This window comes from Palaemon carinicauda, chromosome 8, assembly GCF_036898095.1.
Source record: "Palaemon carinicauda isolate YSFRI2023 chromosome 8, ASM3689809v2, whole genome shotgun sequence".
Classification (NCBI taxonomy): domain Eukaryota; kingdom Metazoa; phylum Arthropoda; class Malacostraca; order Decapoda; family Palaemonidae; genus Palaemon; species Palaemon carinicauda.
This window is the reverse complement of record NC_090732.1, coordinates 137,016,625-137,040,936: the sequence shown is the minus strand read 5'-3', so window position 1 is coordinate 137,040,936 and position 24,312 is coordinate 137,016,625. Positions and strand designations below refer to the sequence as shown.

The 24,312-nt window shown below is 38.8% G+C and overlaps 1 protein-coding gene across 2 annotated transcripts in view; it reads right to left on the bottom strand.

Moving 5' to 3' along the window:
- Window positions 1-5,545: 5,545 nt before the first annotated feature.
- Window positions 5,546-24,312, bottom strand: part of LOC137645961 (rho GTPase-activating protein 44-like) — a 359,606-nt gene continuing 340,839 nt past the window's right edge. For both annotated transcript variants that reach the window (XM_068379038.1, XM_068379039.1), the window contains one exon: window positions 5,546-12,998. In XM_068379038.1, the coding sequence (XP_068235139.1) occupies window positions 12,886-12,998 (113 nt within the window). In that variant the 3' untranslated portion in view covers window positions 5,546-12,885. The remainder of the gene's footprint in view (window positions 12,999-24,312) is intronic.

Sequence of the window (24,312 nt, the reverse complement as noted above, 5' to 3'; positions counted from 1 at the left end):
GCATACTGGCATCTTCCAGTCAGCCTCCCCCTCTCCTCCTACCTAGGATTCAAGTTACAGAAGACAAAGTACGTTTTAACACCCATGCTCTTCAGACTAAACATAGCCCCAAGGATATTCACAAAACTTGCGGACACAGTCGCACAACAGCTACACTTAGAAGGCATTCAGGTAGCAGCATACCTGGACGACTGGCTGGTGTGGGCAGCATCCAAGACTGCTTGTCTGCAGGCTACCACGAAGGTGATCCAGTTCCTGGACCATCTGGGCTTCAAGATCAACTACAAGAAGTCTCGCCTCTCTCCAGGTCAAGAGTTTCAATGGTTGGGAATCCATTGGAACTTGCAGTCACACCGCCTCTCCATTCCACCGAAGAAGAGGAGAGAGATTGTGGGTTCTGTCAAGAGACTAAGAATCCCACAAGATTTCAAGACGCCAACAGGAAAGGGTACTGGGGTCTCTCCAGTTTGTAGCAGTAACAGACCCAGTGCTGAGAGCACAACTGAAGGATGCGTCAGGAGTCTGGAGAAGATACGTATCAAACGCTCGAAGAGATCAACAGAGATCGACACCAACCTTACTGCGATTGCTTCTGAGGCCGTGGTCGAAGATCAAGAGCCTAGCAAGGACAATTCCCTTACAACCACCTCAACCGTTAGTAGTCATCCACACGGATGCCTCACCGGAAGGATAGGAGGTCATTCCCATCAAAGGAAAGTACAAGGGAACTGGTCACACCAGTTCAAGACCTTTCACATCAACATTCTGGAAGCCATGGCAGTCTTCCTGACTTTAAAGAAAATATCCCTTCACAGATTAGCCCACGTCAAGTTGGTCTTGGACAGTGAGGTGATAGTGAAATGTCTGAACCGACAAGGCTCAAGATCGCCCTACATCAATCACGTGATGTTGGCCATCTTTCGCTTGGCAAGAAAGAAAAGATGGCACTTATCAGCAGTTCATTTACAAGGGTTCCACAATGTGAAGGCGGATGCTCTATCCAGGCGAAAGCCAATGGAGTCAGAATGGTCCCTAGACGCAGACTCGTTCTCCTTCATCTTGGAAAAAGTCCCAGAACTGCAGATTGACCTCTTCGCAACAAGTGACAACAAGAAACTACCATGATATGTAGCCCCATACAAGGACCCTCGTGCAGAAGCGATGGACGCCATGTCCCTCGATTGGAACAGATGGAATCATATCTATCTGTTCCCTCCAACAAATCTCCTGCTGAAGGTCCTCAACAAGCTGAGATCTTTCAAGGGGACAGCAGCAGTAGTGGCCCCCAAATGGCCCAAGAGCAATTGGTTCCCTCTAGTGATAGAACTGAGGCTGAGGCTGTTTCCTCTATCGAACCCAGTTCTATCCCAACTGGTTCAGAAGTCGACTGTCTACGCTTCATCATTGATAGCCCAAAACCTACATCTCATGATTTTCTCGCCTTAGCAGCCAAGAAAAAGTTCAGGATCTTAAAAGACAACATCGACTTTATAGAAGAATACAAGACAAAGTCAACCAGAAGACAATATGAATCGTCTTGGAAGAAGTGGGTCTCATTTGTCAAAGCAAATAGGCCGGCAGAAATCTCGATAGATTTCTGCCTGTCCTTCTTCATTCACCTCCATGAGCAAGGCCTGGCTTCCACCACGATAACTACGTGTAAGTCAGCTTTGACTAGACCTCTTCTATACGCCTTCCAGGTGGACCTGTCGAACGAAATCTTCAATAAGATTCCGAAAGAGTGCGCTAGACTTAAACCAGCAACCCCTCCAAAGCCCATATCATGGTCCTTGGACAAAGTCTTGCACTACGCTTTGAACTTGAACGACGAAGATTGTTCCCTAAAGGATCTAACACAGAAAGTGATATTCTTGTTCGCTATAGCCTCAGGGGCTAGAGTTAGTGAAATAGTGGCCCTATCTAGAAACGAGGGCCATAATCAGTTCACAGAAGAGGGAGAACTGAATCTTTTTCCCAGAAACTACCTTTCTCGTCAAAAACGAGCTTCCGATCAAGAGGTGGGGTCCTTGGAGAATCTGCCCTACGAAGGAAGATGTCTCTCTATGTCCAATAGAGTGTCTTAAGGTCTATCTTCGAAGAACTTCAGACTTCAAGGAAAGACAGCTCTTCATAGGCGAAAACTCAGGATCAAACTTATCCCTAAAACAACTGAGGGCAAAACTCGCCTACTTTATTCGCAGTGCGGATCCTGACAGTACACCCGCAGGTCACGATCCTAGAAAAATTGCCTCCTCGCTGAACTTCTTTCAGCATATGGACTTTGATAAACTCCGCTCATATACTGGTTGGAAATCCTCTAGAGTCTTTTATAAACATTACGCGAAGCAAGTGCATGAAATAAAACACTTTGTGGTGGCAACAGGTAGTGTTATAAAACCTGTTGTCTAGTGCTGCGATGAACAGTGAACTGTTTGGGACTTAACAGTGTAAAGGGTGAACAGGTATTGGCATCTTTGAGTCTAATACCTTTTAATGAGAATCACTATGGTGATTCTTGGACTGTTCTATATAGGTGTAGAGTGTGTGTGTGTAGATTGCCTTACCATATGTAAGACACGGGCTCTTGCCGCTGGGCAGCCCGTAAATAGGTGTAGAACCTAACCAATAACACCAGTGCCGTGTGAACATTTGAGATGTTGAAAGGCATCCTACCAGACTGCCTGTGGGTTTGGTACTGGGTAGCAGTACACTGGTAGCTTCCAGTTCAGGGATGTCACAAATAGTTTGATTGTCAGTGAACCCCAAAAGGTCAAAACTTTTTTGGCTTTTTGGCTATCTGTTATTTCAAAGACCATTCGGAGCCTATTATCCGAGTTCTGCTCAGATTGTCCATCAGCACATTCTTTTTGCCTGGGATGAAACTGGCTGTAAGAACTACCAAGTTGTGTTCCATCCATCGGAAGATTTCTACAGGTAGATGGCAAAGGTGTTGTGAAAAAGTACCTCCTTGTTTATGTGTGACACTACCATGGTGTTGTTGCTCATCAGCACTTCGGAGTGCCCTGAAAGGGGCTGATGGAATTGCTCGAGGGCTAGAAAGGCTACCCTCATTTCCAGGTTTATGTGGCAATGTTGCTCGGCATCAGACTAGAGCTTGGATGCTGTGAGGTGCAACAGGTGAGGACCCTACCATTCTTTTGAAGCATCTGTGAAGAGTAACAATCACGTGGAAGGAAAGAGAAGGTGTACAGTACTCCCATGAGCACATTGGTATCTGACACCCACCAACTCAGGTCTCCAAGGTGTTTGAAGGGTCTATATGCTGATACCAGAAAGTCTTCAGCTGCCACTATAGTGAGTAGATGCGAGGGTGACCGTTGAGAACCAGTTTCTCTAGGGAGGCTAAGTGCCTCAGAATCCTCTGCCTTAGAACTACTGGCATGGCATCCTGAGAAAGAAATGGCTGCGCCACCTACTTCAATCTCTCTTCTTGTTCATCGGACTGGAAGATTTTGCCTAGTTTGGTCATGATCCTCATTGATAGATTTACCATTTCCTGTGTGAGTTGCAGGGACAACTTTTCGTAATTTACCACAATCCCAGAAACTAGCAAAAGGCGAAAAGCTTGTCTTGATTCTGCTAAAACAAGTCAATCGTCTAAATAGCAAAGGAGATGAATGCTGTTCTTTTGAGCGCAGGTGTATGCTAGGGTAAAGATGCACATGAACACCTAAGGTGCTGTAGACAGGCCAAAAGACAGTACTGTATCTTGAATTAGTATATCTTTTTTCTCAGAGTGAATCTTGGGTACTTCCTTGAGGATGGATGAAAGGGGATTTGGAAGTACGCATCCTTGAGGTCCAGTGATAGTCCTCTGGTCTGATGGCTTGTCTGATCATTTGGGTCGTAAGCATCTTGAACGGAGTCTGTTGGACAAACTCACTTCAGGGCTGAGATGTCAATGACTGGCCTCCAGCCTCCAAACACCTTTTCTAAGAAATAATTAACTGAAGAAGCCTAAGGACCCATCCATGACCTCCTAGAGAGCGTCCTTCTCTAGCATGGTCTCAGCTTCAGCATGAAGGGGCTGTTCCTTCGCGTAGGAACCTATCACTGTTGGATGAAAGGTCAGAGGAGGACGAGAGAATGTGAACGGGACAAAGTAGCCCTCTCAAAATTAGCTTGATACAAATTTATTGCACTTTAGAGAGTAATAAATGGGTATAAAGCAGGTTTTACTTTACACATTTTCTACACCAAGTGATATTTTGTAAAACTGTAAAATCTGCTTAGATATGTTATAAAGCATATTTTTGTAAGCCATCTGTATAATTTAAATCTCGACTTTTTTATAACTCTGTTACCACCTCAAGTTTGGTCATTATTGTTCTTAAAACTATTCGTCTTAGACCTAAAGAAGTATTAATTTAGAGCATTTCAGAAATGTATTTTCTGATGCGTAAACCACCCGATATAACAATAACAACTGCCATCTATTAAAGGTGATGACCTCTAAGATATATGTTTTTGTTTTGGTTGTGTTACTTGCATATATCCTACTTTATTGGTATCATTTCCTTAACAGGAGATTGCTTATAGAAATTTTTTCCAAATCAAAGGAGTGAAGTGTAGTGTATTATCGTATAGTATATTGAAAAGATAGCATATTTATCTGTCAATAAGTGTTTGCTTGCACATTGTAGCAAGCTAAAATAAATCTCTTACTTCATGCTTATTTTTTATTTATATTTATGATAACAAGCTGAGAGGTTTATCGGCAAATCGCGCCTATTAAAATGGTCCCCCCACTTCATGAGTTTGGTATGCCTACTGGACTCTTACACCACGCATCATTTTTTTACTGCAAATTTTCCATGCAGTGAGCTAAGCTGTGATACCTGTAGCTATTATTTATGTGAATGTATTTTAAATCACTATGGATCAAAATAAGATGAATTTAATACTAATGATTGTGTTGGGTGTCTTCGTTATTATTCAGCTTCATTTAACCTGAAAATAGTGGATTACACATAATTGCACAGTGCACCTGATCAAAATTTGGATTGCCAAGTTCTTTTTTAATTTCTTTCAACATTTTCATTTTCCAGGGGATGACATTGATCTTGATCATAATCAGTACCTACCCAAAGGATGAAGTTCCTGACTCAAGAGTATTCGAGTTCTGAAGTTATTTCCCATCTGCTTCCTCTAATCGAAATAATACTCTACAGATATTTATGAAGAGGATTTCCATTTGAAGTAAGCATCATATATTTTATACAATTTTGATCCCATAGGTTTAAATTATTATTGGTATTATTTACTAAGTTACAACCCTAGTTGGAAAAGCAGGATGCTATAAGCCCCCTGACTTGACTCCAAGAGGGAAAATAGCCCAGTAAGGAAAGGAAACAAGGAAAAATAAATTATTTTAAGTACTAACATTGAAATTAATATTAATATTGGAGAACTTCTGTTGTATCACGTTTCAAAATGCTCTAGCATTGAAAGCCTGTACAGTACAAAACAAAATTACATAATATATTACAGTTATACATCATGTAAGGGATAGGAAAAAAAAAAATGGTAAATAGGAAATTTATTTACATTACAGTGTCTATCATGAATTTGGCATAAGGCCTTTCAAGTCAAAATATATATAGTCACTAATTTCTTGTTCTAAACATAAGGAAAAGCAACAGCACTGACTTGGAAATATAATACTGTAATGCCATCACTACTTTCCTGTGCACTCAAGCACTGTTCATAAGAAACACAAGACAGGAAAAAATGATTGAAACAATACTGTACCTCACAAGAATATAAATAAGCTCAGACAATGCAGTTATCAACCAATAATTAAAATTTTACATGCAAACAATAAGGTAAAAATCAAACTGAAAGGACAAGAGACAGAAGGTGGTAAACATTCCTGCCACACTCCTGTAGTATTATTGAAATAAAAAATAACTTTGGTACTAAATTTGTAACTATTATACAATAAAAGGAAGAAATGTTCTCAATTTAGCTCTCAAACTAATTTTACTGGTAATACCTCTTAACCTGAACTAATGAGTACAGGTCAGACACACTTCACACAATATACCAAGAAACAGATATGACAAGAGTGCATAACAAATGAAAGTACAGGTAAAATGTTCTGAAACCACTTCAAATAAATTAGGGTTATACTTTAGTAACGGAAAGGCGGAAATTCTAAGTCTTCAGTAACAGTTGTATTTAAATGGTGTACACAAGAGGCCTGTACTAAGGAAGGAAGCAACTATCCTACTTACTACCTGCTTATACTTTCTCAAAGCTGCAAGCCTATGATAAACTCAGCTCAATGGCTAGAAGGCACACTAGAGAGAGCATAATTTATCAGTTAAGTTACCAAATTAGAAAAAATACAAAAGGCAGTAGCAAATTTAGTGTAATAAATTCTATCAGCATTTATAATGAGACAGGCCCACACTGCTGCCTGCTCTATCAGAGATGGAAAGCCTACTGCACACTACCGGTATAAATTTGCATTAATTTCAAGATTGTCATATTCAAGCTGTTATGAAAGGTAGATGATTAAAATCTTATTCTTCTATACAGTTTTACATTCATTATTTAAGCAAGACTTCAAAATGGTTGTCTAGATTTTAGTTTGGTATGCTGTTTCACTTGCATATGCAAAATTTTGGAATATGTATTATCATACAAAATTTTTTTTCAATTTCATTAATTATATGAAGTAACTTCCTAGTATATTTATCTTGTTATGCAATTGACAAATTGTGTTTCTCACTTGAGTTATATTGACATAGGGTTCTTAAAAAAAGCATTTCATCATAATACAGTAGAGTATCATTATGTCAATATGCAAGACAATGGCTCTCATAGGAAGTCTTTCAACTCTCGAAAAGACCTAGTAATTTTTAACATACATATAACCAACTATGTAACCCCCATGAATAAATAAAAATTAGAAATATAGGTAATAGAATGAAGTTTACAAATATTTTATCTGTAGACCATATTGATCTACAGTTTGATGATTTGCAATGGCTAAAAACCACTGCCACTTCAGCAAGACTTTAAATGATATGTTTAATGTTAAGCCCTGAAGAACTGATGTAGCAGTAATGTTCCCAGTACATGGGTCATTTGTATGAATGAATACCATACATCTGTACATCCTGATTAGGAATGAAGTTAATAATTTGATAAAAAGATAGTAAAAAATGCAATTTGCTCCTTTTATCAAGAGTATGGAATAAGAAAGATGCACTTTCATGATATGCCTATAGCACTCGTTTTCCCTTATTCTTGTATTTTTCAACAACCCTGTCAAATAGGGAACACTTGGATTTTGAGAGGATATTAACTTATACCACATATGCATTTTAATGCTTTGTGCCGACTTTGGCACTGCTAAAACGCTTTATGTGACTAGAAAATAAATTTACAAAAGATTTATACAGGAGAAGAAAGACAAGTGACTCTTAACTGATACAGAAATTTCTCCATATGTCATCTCCAAATTTTATCTACCTTATATTTATCATTTGTATACATAAATAATTTATTGGTGTAAGGATAATAAATTGTTATCTTTACATTAGTATGCCAGGAAGTTGATTTATATAAAGAAATATGTGTCAAGAATAATGCACTTGATCTTATAGTAATATGATTTTAAAAAATGGTGGCTCAAAAAGGCAAATAATTTTTTAATATATCAGACAAATACAGTACTGTATTCCATTCCCATAACTATTCTCAATAGTTACACAAAGCTATAAGGGTTTTGAGACCTGAAAAAACTTCAACATACCAAGATCTATTGCTCTTGGTAAATCTGGCCAGTGGGATAGGCATGGGATAACAACAAGATTAACAAGGCCTGATTACATACTAACCAGGGTTTTGCAAACACAGGAACTGTTAACTGAATAATGCTATTACTACACATGTTTTCTTAAAGACATTTCTAGAGTAACTAAAATACATACTATGCAGAGCACCGCAATAATAAAAGAGGTTGCTAGTATTATCGTGAAAAAATATGTTTAAGAATAATAAGTGCGAGACATTATTTTCGTATTGACAGAGAGATGTATAAAAAACATTGAAAATTAATTTAGTAAAGTAGGTGCAGGTATTACTATAGATGACAACTTGGAAACACCAGCATTATACAGTATATTTATTTTTCCAAGAAAATAAAAAAATAATTGGGGATACCCTCCAATGACAAAATTTACACTAAATATTTTCACAAATTTCATGAAATTGGATTAAAAAATTTAGTTTGCTAATATTAAAAATACAAAGCAAAGTATACTATAGCACTAAAAGAATTCATGAGCTTTTAAGGTAAGGGGGCAATAGAAGCTCCAGTTAATAATTCCATTTTATAATATACTTAAAATTAAAAGATATTTTTGTTTGCCACGTTATCATGGTTAAAATGTTAAGTTCTGACATTACACATCTTTATGGGCTGAAATATAGTCTACTGGTCACAAAAATCTATATTTTTAATAGCCACAGTGATCCGTCTCAGCTTTTTATGTACCGCATATTTTGGATTTTCTTATAATTGAAAGACTAAAATCCAAATGAGTGAAATAGCTTTAAATGTTCAAATGACAACTAATTTATTGCAACTGAATATGATTGTAAGCAAAATATTTTTATTTCTGAGAAACACTTTTTCTGTGTTGCTTAGAACTTTGTTGATTCAAGTAACCCATAAATCTAGCTGGAATGCTCTATATTCTGTATTTGTAGTATTTTTATAATAAATACAGCAAGAAAATTTTACCAGCTTGGTTTCACAAATAACATTATTTAATATGACCTACTTTTCATTGTAAAACCCTGTTTGTATAAGAATCTAATTGGGGGTTTATTTTCTCCCCTTTAGCTAGTCCTAATTTGTTACATCATTATAGCTTCTTTACCTTAGGCCTAAGTTGTCACACTGCATTCGTTGAAATTCTTTTGTATATAATAGTTTAATCAAAAGTAAACATTACATTACATCCTGTTTATCAGCAGTGAAGTTAATTTTTTTTGTTTTCCTTGGGTAATTTTGCTTATTAGTGCTCTACATGTGTAGACTATTTTTGGATGGCATATTCATAAAGAAAAAAAAGGGGAAAAAAACTAACCAAATCAAACTCAGACCTCTGATTAAAGTTGCTGTGTAAAATCACACTAATTTTAATTCCTGTAGGACTAACTAGGACGTAAATTTCAGTTGTCATTCACAGCTTTTACATTACATTTGTTCACAAGTTTAAAGGATATGACATTTTAATATCGCAATACCTGTATAAGTAATTGCCTAAGCCATTAATAATAAGGAACAGATTGACAACACTGCTAATACAAGAAGTTGATTCAGTAAAACTTGTTGGAAATAGTGTATTGATATGGTTTATGTAATGCATGCCTTTAAAAATTAATGAGTAGCAATCAATTTTCATAAAAATGGCAACATAAATATACAAACCTCAGGAAGAGAATATTTCTGAACAGCAAAAAATTAAGTCATTAATATATTACAGTATACCTGTATTCCGAAGCCATCAGATCTGGGTCTGTTATAGCAGAGTACGCTCAAGTTTTACATGTGATTATGTGTAGCATAATAAGGACTGTTATTTTTTATTAGTTGACATTGAAGCCTGAGTTTAGTTTAACAAATTATTATAAGATTTATGTATAGTATATAGTACTGTAATGCAGTTCAATATACATATCAACATTTTTACAAAGCAATACTGTGTTGGTTTGGAAAAGCAGACAACTCAGCTTAAGGTCTTTGAAAAGTTGTTGAGATTTCTTTTTATAACTTAGAACACAGTAACATAAGAAAATCTCAATAAAAGAAAAACTCGCGGGTCATGCGTTATAGTTAAATTATTAGCACTTAAATGATAGCCATACCGTATAATAATGATTATTGTAGTAAAATTTGCAGGCAACTCGTACTTTTTAGTTAGTATTGATCAATAAATTCTCTCACACAGATATAAATAACACTTTTATACTAAACCACACATGACTTCCGTTTCTATTTTATAGGTGATGAACTAGTGGCATTCTAATCTTTTAAAAGATTACAATATAGGGACTCTCTGAGTTTTCAATCATATGAATGTCATTTATTGAGGTAATTAAAATTAGCATGTGTTCCATATAATGCTAGATCACACAGTAACATACTGTCCTTTAAGGGGAGTCACGTAGTCCTATCAAACTAGCCATGTCAGTAAATGCTCTTGTTCAGTGAGCAGCTTGTATTTAGTATTTAACTTTAGCATCATAGCTCAGATTTCTTGTGATATGTTGACAGAACATGCTTATTAGATAATGCTTCTAATCATCCTATGCCATGGTGTAAAGACACCAAAGTTTTTTGCCATCCAACTTTACCTATATTTCAAATGACCTTTATGGACAAGCCTACTAAGAAGGCATCCTAACAGTGACATTATGAAAATACTCCAGTTCCTCAAATTAGTTCAGAAATTCTGCAGGAACTTGACATTAAGGAGGAAATACATCCTTGATTATTTAGATGAACTGTATTTGCCAACTTTGAACACTATGTGCAAGAAGACAAGGTAAAACCAATCTTGATTTTACCATGCTTCATCGTCCATTGTATTTATACTTATACATCCTCATTCTTTTCAACTTTTAACATAAGTGAAAGAACTCTTTCCCAGTCTGTTGACAATCAAAGGGTTGGCTTTTGCAAAACTCCACCTGTTCTATTAAATTTAATTTTTCTGCTATACAGTACTATTATTGGTCATTACAGAACTCAACCCGGTCAAAGGTGCAGTTAGCCGTGTAGCTGGATTATGAAATAAATTGGTATAGATATTAAAATACATACAGAAATTAATAGCAATTATAAGTTAGTTAGTTATTGTTTATGGTACTTTTCCTCTTCTAACAATTTTTATAAAAATGACATTCAGAGAAAATAGCAATGATACAGTAATGTACTGTAAATAAACCCATAAAATCAATGTGTAATGGTGATTGCCAAATGCAATTGCAATCACAGAAAACTTTCAGGAAACTTTTTACTGTAAAGTATCAATTTAAAACTACAGTGGTGTACCAATAATAGCTGAATAGGTATACAGTGCACACATAATTAAATAGGTTGTTAGGATATGAGCCAATATTAAGAGGAATAATTGAAAAATACATGCAATTTTAGTTGATTCATTTAAATTATTAGGGACTTTGTTGTCTGTACAGCTACAATTTTAGCTGTTACTAAAGTATATGTGGCAGAAATGGTTCATTCATGGAGGTATATTAACATTAAGATTATTCAGTCTGATAAAAATGTAACTTTCCTTTACTTACATCCTTTTTGTGCACACCTGCCAGGTAATTGACTGAAGTAGGAAACCAGTTTTCCCAGGCACATGACTCAACTGATAAAATATGTAGTGGGATATTTGAGTGGGATTCATTTATAGATTGGTTACAAGTTAATTTCTGCTCTGTTACAAGAATACGTAAAAATTATCATCTGAATATACCATGCTGGTTTACAAGTTGTGGAGAAAAAGCAATAGAAAATCAGTCTTTCACATTAAAAATATGAAATTCTCTTAACATTCAATATGCAAGGAATTAAAAATTTAAGAAGTTTGTATGTATACACAACTCTTGATTTTAATTCATCAACAGAAACATTTTACCAGAAATATGCACCCTGGAAAATATAAAACTGGTATTAAAAGGAGGTGAATTAAAGATATACAGACAATAACAGGTAAAAATCCAAACCACAATCTAGCAAAGTAAAATGATCTCTCCCCCAACAATGATCTTATGAAAGGCTTGAATGAAATGTAATTTAGAACACATCGTCAATAATTCTTGTCCTCCTCTGACCTGTTGAGTTATGGCCAAGATGATCCATGCTTCTCGCTAGGAGAAAGATAGACAAGCAGACAAAAAGATAGAGATTGAGAGAAGGATAACTGAGAGGTAAATTATCTACCACATGCATTAAACTTTTCTATAAAATAAAAAAATAATAGCTCCATAACATCATTTTATAACATTTTTAAGTATTATAATAGAAACAAGCTTTAGATTTACAATATACAGTACATTATTGGAAAAAATATTAGGCTTTATATCGTGAAGTTAAACCTAAAAACACTTACCAACCAGAAATGTCAGCACTGGTAAACAGTATTAGAATGGCATCAGATGCCTGCAATCACTGAGATTTATTATGATCAATTTTGCTAAGAATCATTAGTCCTTTATACAAAAACACACTTATATACTGTATCTACAAAACATATTAACACCCCTCTGTTTCCTTAAATATTTTATCACAATCCTGTTAAATAAAGTAATTTGCTTAAGGAGGGTTTTTCATATCACTAGATTTTCACTAATTCTTAACCAATACTATCACAACTTTGGTCAGTACTGATAACAGGCACAATTTCCTTTTCATTTCTCAAAACAGTATGGAAATTACAGCCATGGCTTGTTTAAAATAAATGACTATACTGCAATGCTTATAAAGATAGTATTTATGCATATTCAATTTAAAGTAAGGATTGTACATGATAAAATGTCACCTGGGGGTCAAATGAATTGGGTGAAAATTCTAGGAAGAACAACAAATTTTCTATGAGCACCAAGATAACAGACAGCCAATTTGCAAACTTCAATGCTGTTTTATGTAAGTCCTTTCAAATTACATACAAGGTGAGAGAAAGACACAACCAAAGAGCATACAAGACCATTATCTGATCTTCATGATGATCTATCTAATCTTCCTCCTAGTCTTGTTAATGAAGCACTGCAAAGTTTCATAAAAACTATCCTGGGATATGACGAGGTACATACAGCATCAGAATGGAAGTTCTACAGATTAGTAGAATCTGGCACATGCTCCTCTTCACTTGGGGTAGAGGCTGCTGTGTCAGTGGACGGAGGCCATGTGAATTTCCCCGATCCAACACTTTTCAAGGAGTGTCCTGAGAAGAAAATACAATTTTATTACATCAAATAATTCATTTATCCAAATATGAGTAAATGTATTCAAACTGGTTTATTTGACTGAAACATCTTGGAAATGACAGAATGTTCTTTAGAACATTCTATGAATACTTCTCATGATAAGTCCATTATTAAAAACTGTAATGATGAATGAACAGACATACTATGTCTACTCTCACCTTCATTGATAAAAAGATGTAATGGATGGGCAGTGGGTATCATGATTCCCATGGTCCATATATTTTATCAAGATGAAAGGGATTACTGGCTGACCAACATTTTATTAAATACCATGTGTCCTCTAGACTCATGCCTCAAGACATTCGTAGAATTTTGAGTTTTACTAATAACTAGCAACTCATTCCATTGATAGACAGTATAAAATAATGTCACTAGTACCAAGCCATTAATAGGACTATGCATTTTATTTATAAATTACAGGGGCACCCGTTCCAACGATACTGTGATCCCTCGCTTATTGCGGTTAATGGGGACCGGAGACCCCGCGATAGGTGAAAATCCGTGAAGTAGGATTGGGCCCCTCCCCAGTAATTTTTGTATGTGTGTGGGCACAAGACTGTTTAAAATACTGTATTTATATATATGCTTTATATACAGTATACTGTATGTACAGTATATTACGCTTAAATCTATTGTATTTAAAGTATAAAATTATTACAGTACAGCTGTAATGTATATTACATTCACTCACAAATATTTTACATAAATCTACAAATAATGTACATTAACTCACTTGTATATAATTTACTTGAATCCACAGTTTTTAATTACTACATACAAACCATTCACACACACGCACACACAATGCAAATGACAGTGATGACAACGATAAAGGCGATGACCATGATAAGGCTGATGACGATGACAGACCTGTACAGTTCGATGAATGTGATGATGAATGATGATGGTATTACTGCACAGGTATAATGAGGCCTTTAAAGCAGTTCTGGAAGCGCCTCATCATCATCAGATATCGGCGCTGGGTCGTCGTCATCTGCTTGCGAGAGAGGCACAGAGGCTCCCACTCCACTCGTAGAGGGTCAAGGTTCACCCGAAGACTCTACTGCTGGAGGCGCTGATGGTGTAGCTGGCTTTTTAAAAAACTTTGTCAAGAACATGGTGATGGGTAGTTGCTGTCGTTGGTTTTTCTTTTGTTGCAAATTACTTTTGTATAATGCCATAACCCCATCAAGACAGTTTCAAAACTCGACAGCTCGAACCATGTTCTCATCGACTTCTTGTGCAATGTGTTGTAATGCCCTTGCCATGTTGCACATTTCTTGCAGGTTCTCCAGAGTAAGGCCAGTCTTATTCACTTCTTCGTCTTACTCTTCTTCACTCGCTGACTTCGTCATTTCAAAGAGGTCTTCGTCTGTCAGCAGGTCAGAATGGGCCTCGATAAGGCTGTTCACGTGTTCTTCCGTCACTTCAGCGAATCCTTCATCCTTGATTATGAGGGACAGCGTCACTGCCTTCTACACTGCCGAGTGATGGATTTCGTCAGAATGAAGCCTGTGTAATCATGAACAGCAGGAGGCCATAATTTCTTTCCACTTGAACTGATAGTTACTGTTTTCATTTCTTCCAATGCTTGCTGCAAGTTAGTCAAACATGACGCAATGTTGTACTTGCGCCAGTACTTTTTTCAAGGTGAAGCCTTCTTCGTCATCGTTGTCGTCAACTGCCGCGATGAGGCCCTCCATTGTGGCATGAGTGTAGAGTGCCTTAAATGCACAAATGACCCCTTGATCCATCGGCTCTATAAGCACTGTGGTGTAAGGGGGCAGAAACTCAACCTGCACCCCATCATACTGCAGGTCTGTTGCATGGCCTCCTGCACAGTCCATCAAGAGAAGGACCTTGAAAGGGAGGCCCTTCTCAGCCAGATACAGCTTTACCTCAGAAACAAAGCAGTGAATGAACCAGTCAGCTGTAAGGGCTTTAGTTAATCAGGCCTTTGCGTTAGTCATCCAATAGATGGGGAGCATAGGCTTATTTTTATTTTTCAAGGCCCGTGGATTTTTTGCCTTATAAATAAGTCCTGGCTTCATCATAAAGTCTGCAGCATTACCACACATGATAAGTGCAACTTGGTCTTTGTGCATCTTGTAGCCTGGTCTGTGCACTTCATCCTTGAAGACTAATGTACTTGATGGCATTCTCTTCTAAAAAGGACCTGTCTCATCCATGTTAAAACTTGTTCGGGAAGGTACTGGCCATCCTTGATCATTTTGGGAAATTTAACCTCCTCGTAATGACGGGCAGCATCGGTGTTGGCAGAGGCAGCCTCGCCATACAAAGGCACGCTTTTGAGGCCGAATCGCTTTTGAAACTTGTCAAACTAGCCTTTTGTTATTGTTATTATTATTTGCTAAGCTACAACCCTAATTGGAAAAACAGTATGCTACAAGTCCAGGGGCCCCAACAGGGAAAATAGCTGGCTGTAAAGCCTCGTCCTCGAGGCGGCGAATCACTCGTCGTAGTGCTAGTACGCTGTGGTTCGTCAGCATCATCATCCTCTTCTATGTTGTCGTCATCAGGCAAGGTTTGATCAAAGAGAGACTTGGCTTTTGTCCTGATCATGTTAGTAACCAAACTCACGTTTTTTCCCTACAATCTGCAATCCACAAGGCTAATGCAGCTTCCATCTCAACAATTCGCTTATTACACTGCGTTACCACACCGCTTGTTTGTTAAACGTTATTGTTGCAGTGCTGCAGATGTTCACTTCATCTTTCTTTATATAGCGCACAGTAGATTCGTTCACACTAGAATGGCGTGCCACCGTGACATAACTTCTGCCTTCCTTCAACATATTTAAAAGTTTTACTTTTACAGTGATTTTCATCATCATCTTCCTCCTCTTCGGCTCACTAAAGAAATCTTTCATAGGGGCACGGCACTTAGCAGTCCTTTTTATGGTTTTGCAAAGGTTAATGAATCACAGAACACTACGAACGTGTGACACATGTAAGAGTACTGTACAGTGTGAACAAGACTGGCAGGAGCAGCGGGATACACCAAGGGAAGATCCTGGGAAAGGATGCAATGATGCGCAGCCAATCACCTCACGGAATATATCCACTCATGCTCGTATTCGTTGATCTCGCGCCGGTAACCAATCACGTGCCTTGTCTGACTTCCAGTGGGTATAAGAGTAAGCTGCTCTCCTTGTCTGGCAGCCCGGAAAGCCGTTTCTTGCGCATCAAGATGAAACATAGCTGCTTTCTGCAATACGGCAGTATTTTTTATTTTTTATTTTTCAAAAAAAAAAAAAAAAAAAAAAAAAAAAAAACACTTGCAATGCACTGAGTTCGCGATAGTCGAACTGCGAAGTGGCAAGGGATCAATGTATACATAATTTCAAAGAGAGAGGGGATGGTATGTATATATTAAAATAATCACACCCATATAAAAGGCAGACCACGGGATATTGCACTGGCAACCCGTGGGAAGAGGGAATGGAGAGTGTCTCGAACCGTGGGTTCTCAATGGATCATGAGTTTTGGCCATGAACTCTAGTGAAAAAAAGTAAAAGACCTCCTTCCAACCATCAGAACGAATTATTACACAAGAGAGCTGTATATACTTAACTAAATCAGTATTTGATAGTCTGCTGGGTATAAAACATGACCTTCGATTTCGTCAGCTGATTTTTAGTATTAGCCAACAACGTAGCGTTATATGTATGGAAAGAAGTCTAAAATAACCAGTTTTTTTTTGTTATTTGAGCTTCATTTAGGAAAATTTTTATACTTTCTATTATCAATTTAAGGTGCACTTAAGGGAGCCGGCCGGCTAATGCCATTTTTTTAATGACAGGACTTTGACATTCATACCACTTAATGAGGTGACTTAGGACATCTCCAAATGGCATAGAATTTTTGCCTCTGACCTTCGGTTTTGCAACGCTAGGGCAATTTATCCTGAAAATTAATGTTTCTCAAATTCTATCTCTTCCCTTGATAATTATTACTAAGATCTGGGATTACTACCCTATATAGACCTGATATAGACCTCCAATAATACAAGTTTTTTTTCTAAAGTAATTTTTGGTAGATATAAATTTTTTCATTATGGTAAAAATTAAACCCTAAAAAAATAAATTTTTTCATTATGGTAAAAATTAAACCCTAAAAAGGGAAAAAATTAAGAAAAAAATATGAAAAAAAAATTGGAAAAAAAGTGGCTTCATTTCATTGTTTTATAATGTATTTTTAAGTTACATACCAAATTTTAATGTTGCAGTCATACCTTCCTTAATGAAAGAATCTGCTTACAAAATTTTCAAGCTGCGAAACGAGATGAGAATATTTTTATGACTCGCTTTGCAAAAAATATGACATTCGTAGATAATTTGTATATTTCCTAACTATACAAACCTTAGCTATTTACATGGGGTAATTACTTCGGCGTAGCTGAACGACGAGCCATAAAAGTTTTAACGAGGGTTTCCTACCCCTCCGCTAGTTAGCGGGGGGTAGGGAGGGGTAGCTAGCTACCCCTCCCCACACACACACACACCGGAGAATACTCCACTTTACTTAGAGGTAGGACTTATCTTGGGGGACAGGGCTGGCGGGCACATAACTGTAAATACCTAAGGTTTGTATAGTTAGGAAAAATACAAATTATCTACGAATTTGTCATTTGTTCCGTAACTGAAATACAAACCACGCTATTTACATGGGGTGACTTAACCCTTAGGAAGGGTGGTAAGTCCCGGCCATACTGGCTTTGGCTTGCCCGGGGATTCCATATTCGAGCGATCAAGTACTCGGACAATAGGGAATCCCTGCTCCTCGCTGGCAGTTGTGAAACAGCCGCGGCCTACGTAAGGTGTGTGCGAAGGTGAGGAAGTGACTTGTCCCAGGCAGTTGCCCTGGAGTCCCTCAGAAGGGAATCCAGGCTAGGACTCTCCCAATACCACCTCGTCAGGGTATGGGGACATGACAGTATTATACCTAATACTAGGAACACAAGGAAGCATGGTCTACCTGCAGTGGTTTGAGGTCAGCTGTGCAGAGAACCCAGGATGCTGCTTTCTCCGTGGGAGGAGAGGATGAAGAAAAGAATAAGGGCCAGACAGATCTTTTCATTCATGCAGACTAACACCAGGTAACAATGCCCTCAACCTTCTGCTACTTGTCCATCAAGGAGCCTGAGGTTTAGACCAGCTGTTGTGAAGCCACCACAGGGCCGATAGAAACGCAACATGCCTCCTGTGGGTCATGTCTTACAGGTAATGGGCTGAGAAGAAGGTCTGATGCTTCAACATCCCCGCTTGTAGGACCTGCGTCACTGAAAGATGCTCCATGAAGGGCAGGGACGTATCTAAGCCCCTGACATCATGGGCTCTAGGGCGATGTGACGGAGAAGGGTCAGGATTCAAGGCAGGGTGTAGCACCCTGTGAATCCGGGCCGAGATGGTACTCCTGGAGACTCCTCTCCTCGTTACCCAGGATCCACGAACGAGACTTGAGCCTGGAGACGAACTGCAGCTGTTCTCTGAAGACACCAGCTCGGACTCCCTACCGGCAAGGTAGGAGATGGTCTGAGTCATCTGCTACAGGACGGAGACTCGAACCCTGGAAGGAGTCGAATAGCGAGTCCGGCACTCCCGGATTCTGAGTCTCGGCAACAAACCTCAGGGACGAACCTGAACGTTGCCTCCCCCTAACCCCCTGAATGGCGAAGTCATAAGAGAGACCATGTGACTCGCTTGGCTGAAGATAGGCTAGCAGGAACACTGTCTACCCAGAAAGGTGGTGGTCTGGGGATTTACGTAATGGTTCATCAGGGGGTCTCTTTAGAGACTCGAGGACTCGAACCACGTCTCAAGGAGGAGGTCTCACCTTCGACTGAGGGCAGGAGAGGACAAGGCTTCGCATGCGAAGGAAGAGTTCCAGCAGGGGGAGAAATGTTTGTCCCTAGAGCCAGGAGGCAAGACTTAAGGCTGAGGGATAGCCTTTCACAGTCGAAACTGAAAGGCACATTTATCCCGCAATCCCACTAGGGGCTCCGCTATTGCTGGAAGCGGCATCGTTTGGAGGGATGCCCTCTCCCCGACACCGGCCACAGAAACTCGCTCTTTCGCCTGGGAGACTACTGCGGAAGACTTGCGCAGGTGTCCAGGTCTCCTTTTCGCCACTTGTTGCGAAAATCCTCTCTCTTTGAGGAGATGCTGGATAGACTCCCGGCGGGAAGTGGAGCAAGCTACGGAGGCAACACATCAATGGTGTCCCACCGTTGCTGGAAGGCATCCTACCAAAGGGCCTTGGGATCCGTGACCGGGGAGCAGTACAGCGGGAGCTTGCAGCTCAGTGCTGTAGCGAACCGGTCCACCGAGGGAGCCCCACCGAGTCAGGACTTGTAGGCTACTTGAGGATCCAAAGACCACTCGGAATGTGGTGTCCGTGACACACTGCTCAGACTGTCGGCGAGCCCATTCCTTTGCCTGGAATCAAGCGAGCTGCCAAGGAGACCGAGGGGGACTCGGACCATCCCGGTATCTCTACCGCAGGATGGGATGGTTGTACTGAAAAGTACCTCCTTGTCTGGGACAGAAAACCATCACTGTGGTGTTGTTGATCCTCATAACCACAGAGTAGCCCGCCAGGCTAGGTGGAGCTACTGAAGTGCCAGAAACATGGTTTCCGTCTCTAGTAGGACTAGAGAGGGTTCTTCCTGGTTCTGACCACCGGCCTGAGGACCCGTGGATCAGAACGTGGGGCCCCCCCTTTCCTTTAACGCGAACGAAGACAGCATCAAGTTTGGTGGAAGGACGAGAAGGACCACTCCCTATTGTAGGCCCTCGTCTGCTTCCCACTCATATGGGTTCGTCTGTACCGGTTGTCCCCTAGGGGTCTCGGCGTCTGGGGAGACGTGCCCCCGACTCCCCCGCGCCCCGAGTCGCCACTGGAGAGAACTCATCCTGGGGTGACTGTGGAAACCAGACGGGCCAGGAAGGAGAGACGTAACAACCTTGGGTTGGAGGGTCTTCTCGTGTGATTAAAGGTCTCGCGACCTTCCTCTGCCTTGGTACCCTGACGTCTGAAGGGAAGACTACGGGAGATAGGAGCCTAAGACCAGGCTCAGTATCACAAAAATATACATAAACATCAATAATGTTTAAATATATTAAGTATAAGAAAAGGTAAGTTAAAAAGACAAAACAATAATGGCCGTCAAGTGAGGGTAGGAGCGGAGATCTCCGATCGCTATCCGAGCCAAAAGTAAAGTGGAGTATTCTCTGGTGTGTGTGAGGGGGAGGGGTAGCTAGCTACCCCTCCCTACCCCCCGCTAACTAGCGGAGGGGTAGGAAACCCTCGTTAAAACTTTTATGGCTCGTCGTTCAGCTACGCCGAAGTAATTACTCCATGTAAATAGCAAGGTTTGTATTTCAGTTACGGAACAAATTTAATTTTAAGAAGAGATTTGCCAGCCAGGCCAAGAATAAAATAGTTACCCAATAAAATGAGTTGAAGAAAAATGGGCTTACACAATAGAAAATGTAGCTGTAGTCTTTAATAGCGGTAACTAAATTATAATGGTACAGTACATATAGTACTGTATATTTTGTATATGTACAGTATTTTACTGTATGCATTGTATTATTTTCCATTATTACATTATGTTGTAATATTAACTTACTTGATTTACATGTATTAACAGTTAAGTTTAGGTATATTGGATGGTTCAAATGTATTTGGGTGTATAGTATTTCATTGTGGTTATACTGTAGCTTTATCACAAAATTTAATGTGGTGTTTTATAGGGTTTGGAACGAATTAGGCAATTTGCATGTGAAATGTGACTCATGACACAAAAAAAATCACTTTATGAAAGCCACCTCAGAACAAGTTAATTTCATGTAGTGAGGCATTACTGTATAACTAAGGGAGAAGATTGAATTTGAAGGTCAAGAAGTATAGTTTGGAGATAAGTGCATTCAAAGTTTTTCTTTGTATTTTTACAGACAATATTAATAAATCATGATTATTAGAAATTTTATGTTCTTTTTTGGGTATTGATAAAAGAAAATAGTTATTTATCATAATTCAATCATAAATGAAGATCCTCTCCAGAAGGATCCCTGATGCTAGTGTTGTAGCTGCTGTCTTTATCGGAATAGGAGAGTAGTCTGGATTCTTAGGAACATGGAATTGCTATTGAGTGTGTACATAAGGCAGGATCTTGTTTGATTTGCTTGAGCATAGCAAATTTCTTGAACCCAAGATCTGAGAATTTACACTAAGCAGCACTCCTACCAAGGCAGCTCATGGGTGAGCTTCTATCTTTGGGAGGCACAGATCAATAGATGTCATAATGTACTTGATAGGAGCCAAGGCTGCCTACCCAACGTCTTTGAACTCTCAGACGAAACAAAATAAGTTCACAAACGTGGACAATGTTTTGGGATTCTCAGTGTCCACAGGTGAGGGTCCAAAGTTGGGTACCGAAGGGACTATGTAGTCCTGAGAATCCTCCCGTTTTATGAGATGAGGTCGTGATGTGTTCTGTAGGTAGATACAACTGCTTCGTGTACCAACATTATATACTGTACTTGAAAGGAAACGGGACGGTAGCGGATTACTTCCTCAGAAGCTGGAGTGATGCACTTTGCTTTAGAGTTCGTCTTGAGTGACGAAGCACTAGCTGCTTGTACAGCTGAAGGATGAACAGGAGAAGAAGGGGTTGAATGGCATGTCCTTGGACAGCCTGTCAGTGGAGATTGAGGGGTCTTTATGATGTTGCCATACTGTATCCTAAAAATGCTCTTGCAAGTTATCAGAAAAATCATGTGATGTGCCTTGCCTTGACCCATTGCTCTGATGCATTGTAAGATTCCTCTCACGTCATTCAGGAAGATCCTTAGTAGTTGATCACTTTCACCAGGTTGGAAAGTATCCTGAAGCCAACTTGTCTCGTAGACTATGAAAATTTCAGTACACTTGAAGATCCCAATCGAAAGCTTTTGAGTGATGGGAAGTGATAGGTGAACGATATCCCTTGACATGTACATCAAAATCGTTAGAAGAATAGCAAAAATTCCAGTTGGTTGAGCGTGTTCTCATGTCGCTTTAAAACTGGAGTCCTGTCCTTGTCATCATCATCATTTCCTATGCCTATTGATGCAAAGGGCCTCGTTTAAATTTTGCCAGTCGTCTCTATCTTGAGCTTTTAATTCAATACTTGTCCATTCATCATCTACTTTATGCTTCATAGTCCTCAGCCATGTAGGCATGGGTCTTCCAACTCTTCTAGTGCCTTGTGGAGCCCAGCTGAACATTTGGTGAACTAATCACTCTTGATCTCATCATGATCTCATCCGCATACAGTACTTGAGTAATCTCTCTTATAGTTTCATTTCTGATCCTGTCTTGCCATTTAAGTCCCAATATCCTTCTGAGAGCTTTGTTCCCAAATCTACTAAATCTATTGGAAATGGTTTCATTCTCATACCATGACTCATGTCCATGGAGTAACACCGATCTCACTAAACTGATGGTCTGATTTTTATATGTAATTTTAGGCAATTTGATTTCCAAATTTTACTCAACCTAGCCATTGTCTGATTTGCTTTTTTCAATCTTTCACTAAACTCTATTTCTAAAGACCCTATATTGGAGATCATAGTTCCTAAATACAGTACTTGAATTATTCTACCTCATTAATCCTTTCTGCTTCTACTGCATACTCCGTTCTCATCATCATCATCTATTTATCTTCAGCCCAATTTCGTGTGATATTTCATGCATTCTGGTGAGCAAGAATTGCAAATCCTGTGGTGTTCTACTAACAAGGACAGTGCATCATCAGCATACTCTATATCTGCTAAATTCCTATCACCAATCCAGTCTAATCCTTTTCCACCATCTCTGACTGTTCTACGCATTACAAAATCCATGAGGATAAACAACATAGGTGATAACACATTCCCTTGGAGTAGTCCGCTGTTCACTGGAAATTCATTTGATAAGACATCATTAATATTAACTTTACACTTGCTATGCTCATGAACAGACTTAATCGAATTTACATATTTAAGAGGAATTCTATAAATGTAGGACTCTCCATAAAATTTGCCGGTGCACACTATCAAAAGCTTTTTCATAGTCCACAAATGGCATCAAAAAGGGATTTCTATATTCTACGCATTGCTGTACAACGTCTCAAAATGAAAATTTGGTCAGTGCAACTTCTACCTCTTCTAAATCCTGCTTGTTCGTCTGTTTTTCAATCTCTCCAGTCTCTTTAGAATAAGCATACTATATATTTTCATAACAACTGGCGTGTTATGCCACCAACACTCCTAACTCTCATTCATCAGGTTTTGCCTCTTCATGCCACATTCTACAAAATAATCTTGTAAGTAGTCTGGGAGTCACTTCATTTTTGGCCAGTATCATCTCGGCAGTTATTCCATTGTATCCCGGGGCTTTCCATCTAGTTTTTTGAGGATAGCTTCAACTTCAAACACACTGAATTCACACATGGGCACATTAAGGTCTTCATCAGCTTCAGATATATCAATTAAATTATTCCTTTCATATCTCCTATTCATAACCTCACTAAAGTGTTCCATCCAACATTGTCTTTCTTCATCTTCTGTTGCTATAACAGAGCCTTCTCTCTTTGTGATGGGTATAGGCTTCTTTTTCTTTGCCCCAGTCGAGATTTCATTATTAATTTTATGCGCAATTTTTACACCATAGCCAGTTCATGAATTCATAGCATAGTTCAGCCTCATCTGCTTTACTGTCTAAATATTCTCTCCAGTCATTCCTGGCTTTTCTTTTAGCCTTACTGTCAATACTGGAATACTTAGCATGCTTTACCTTGTAATTTTCATTACTTCCTCGAAAACTTTCAACAATCAATTTCTGTCACAAGTGTCATTTGATATCCATGACTTTCTCCTAGTAACTCCGTGTCCCAAAACTTCACTACCAGCTGACTGGTATATGTTCTTAATATCACACCATTCTTTATTAATTGTCTGTTCTTTGTCTCAATGTTTCCAAGACTGCAAATCGATTCCTACATTCAACTGCAAATGTTTCTCTGTGTTCTTCTAAAAGCTTAGTTGTTTCAAACCTAGGTATTCTATTCATCTTTCTATTGAGTGCTTTCAGTTTTAATTTCAGTGTGGCAATTAAGTGCTGGTGATCACTACCAATATCGGCATCTCTATAGCTTCTTACATTTCTCTGAGTCATCTTCCTCTCTTTATTTATGGCAATGTGATCTATCTGATTTTTGTAAATG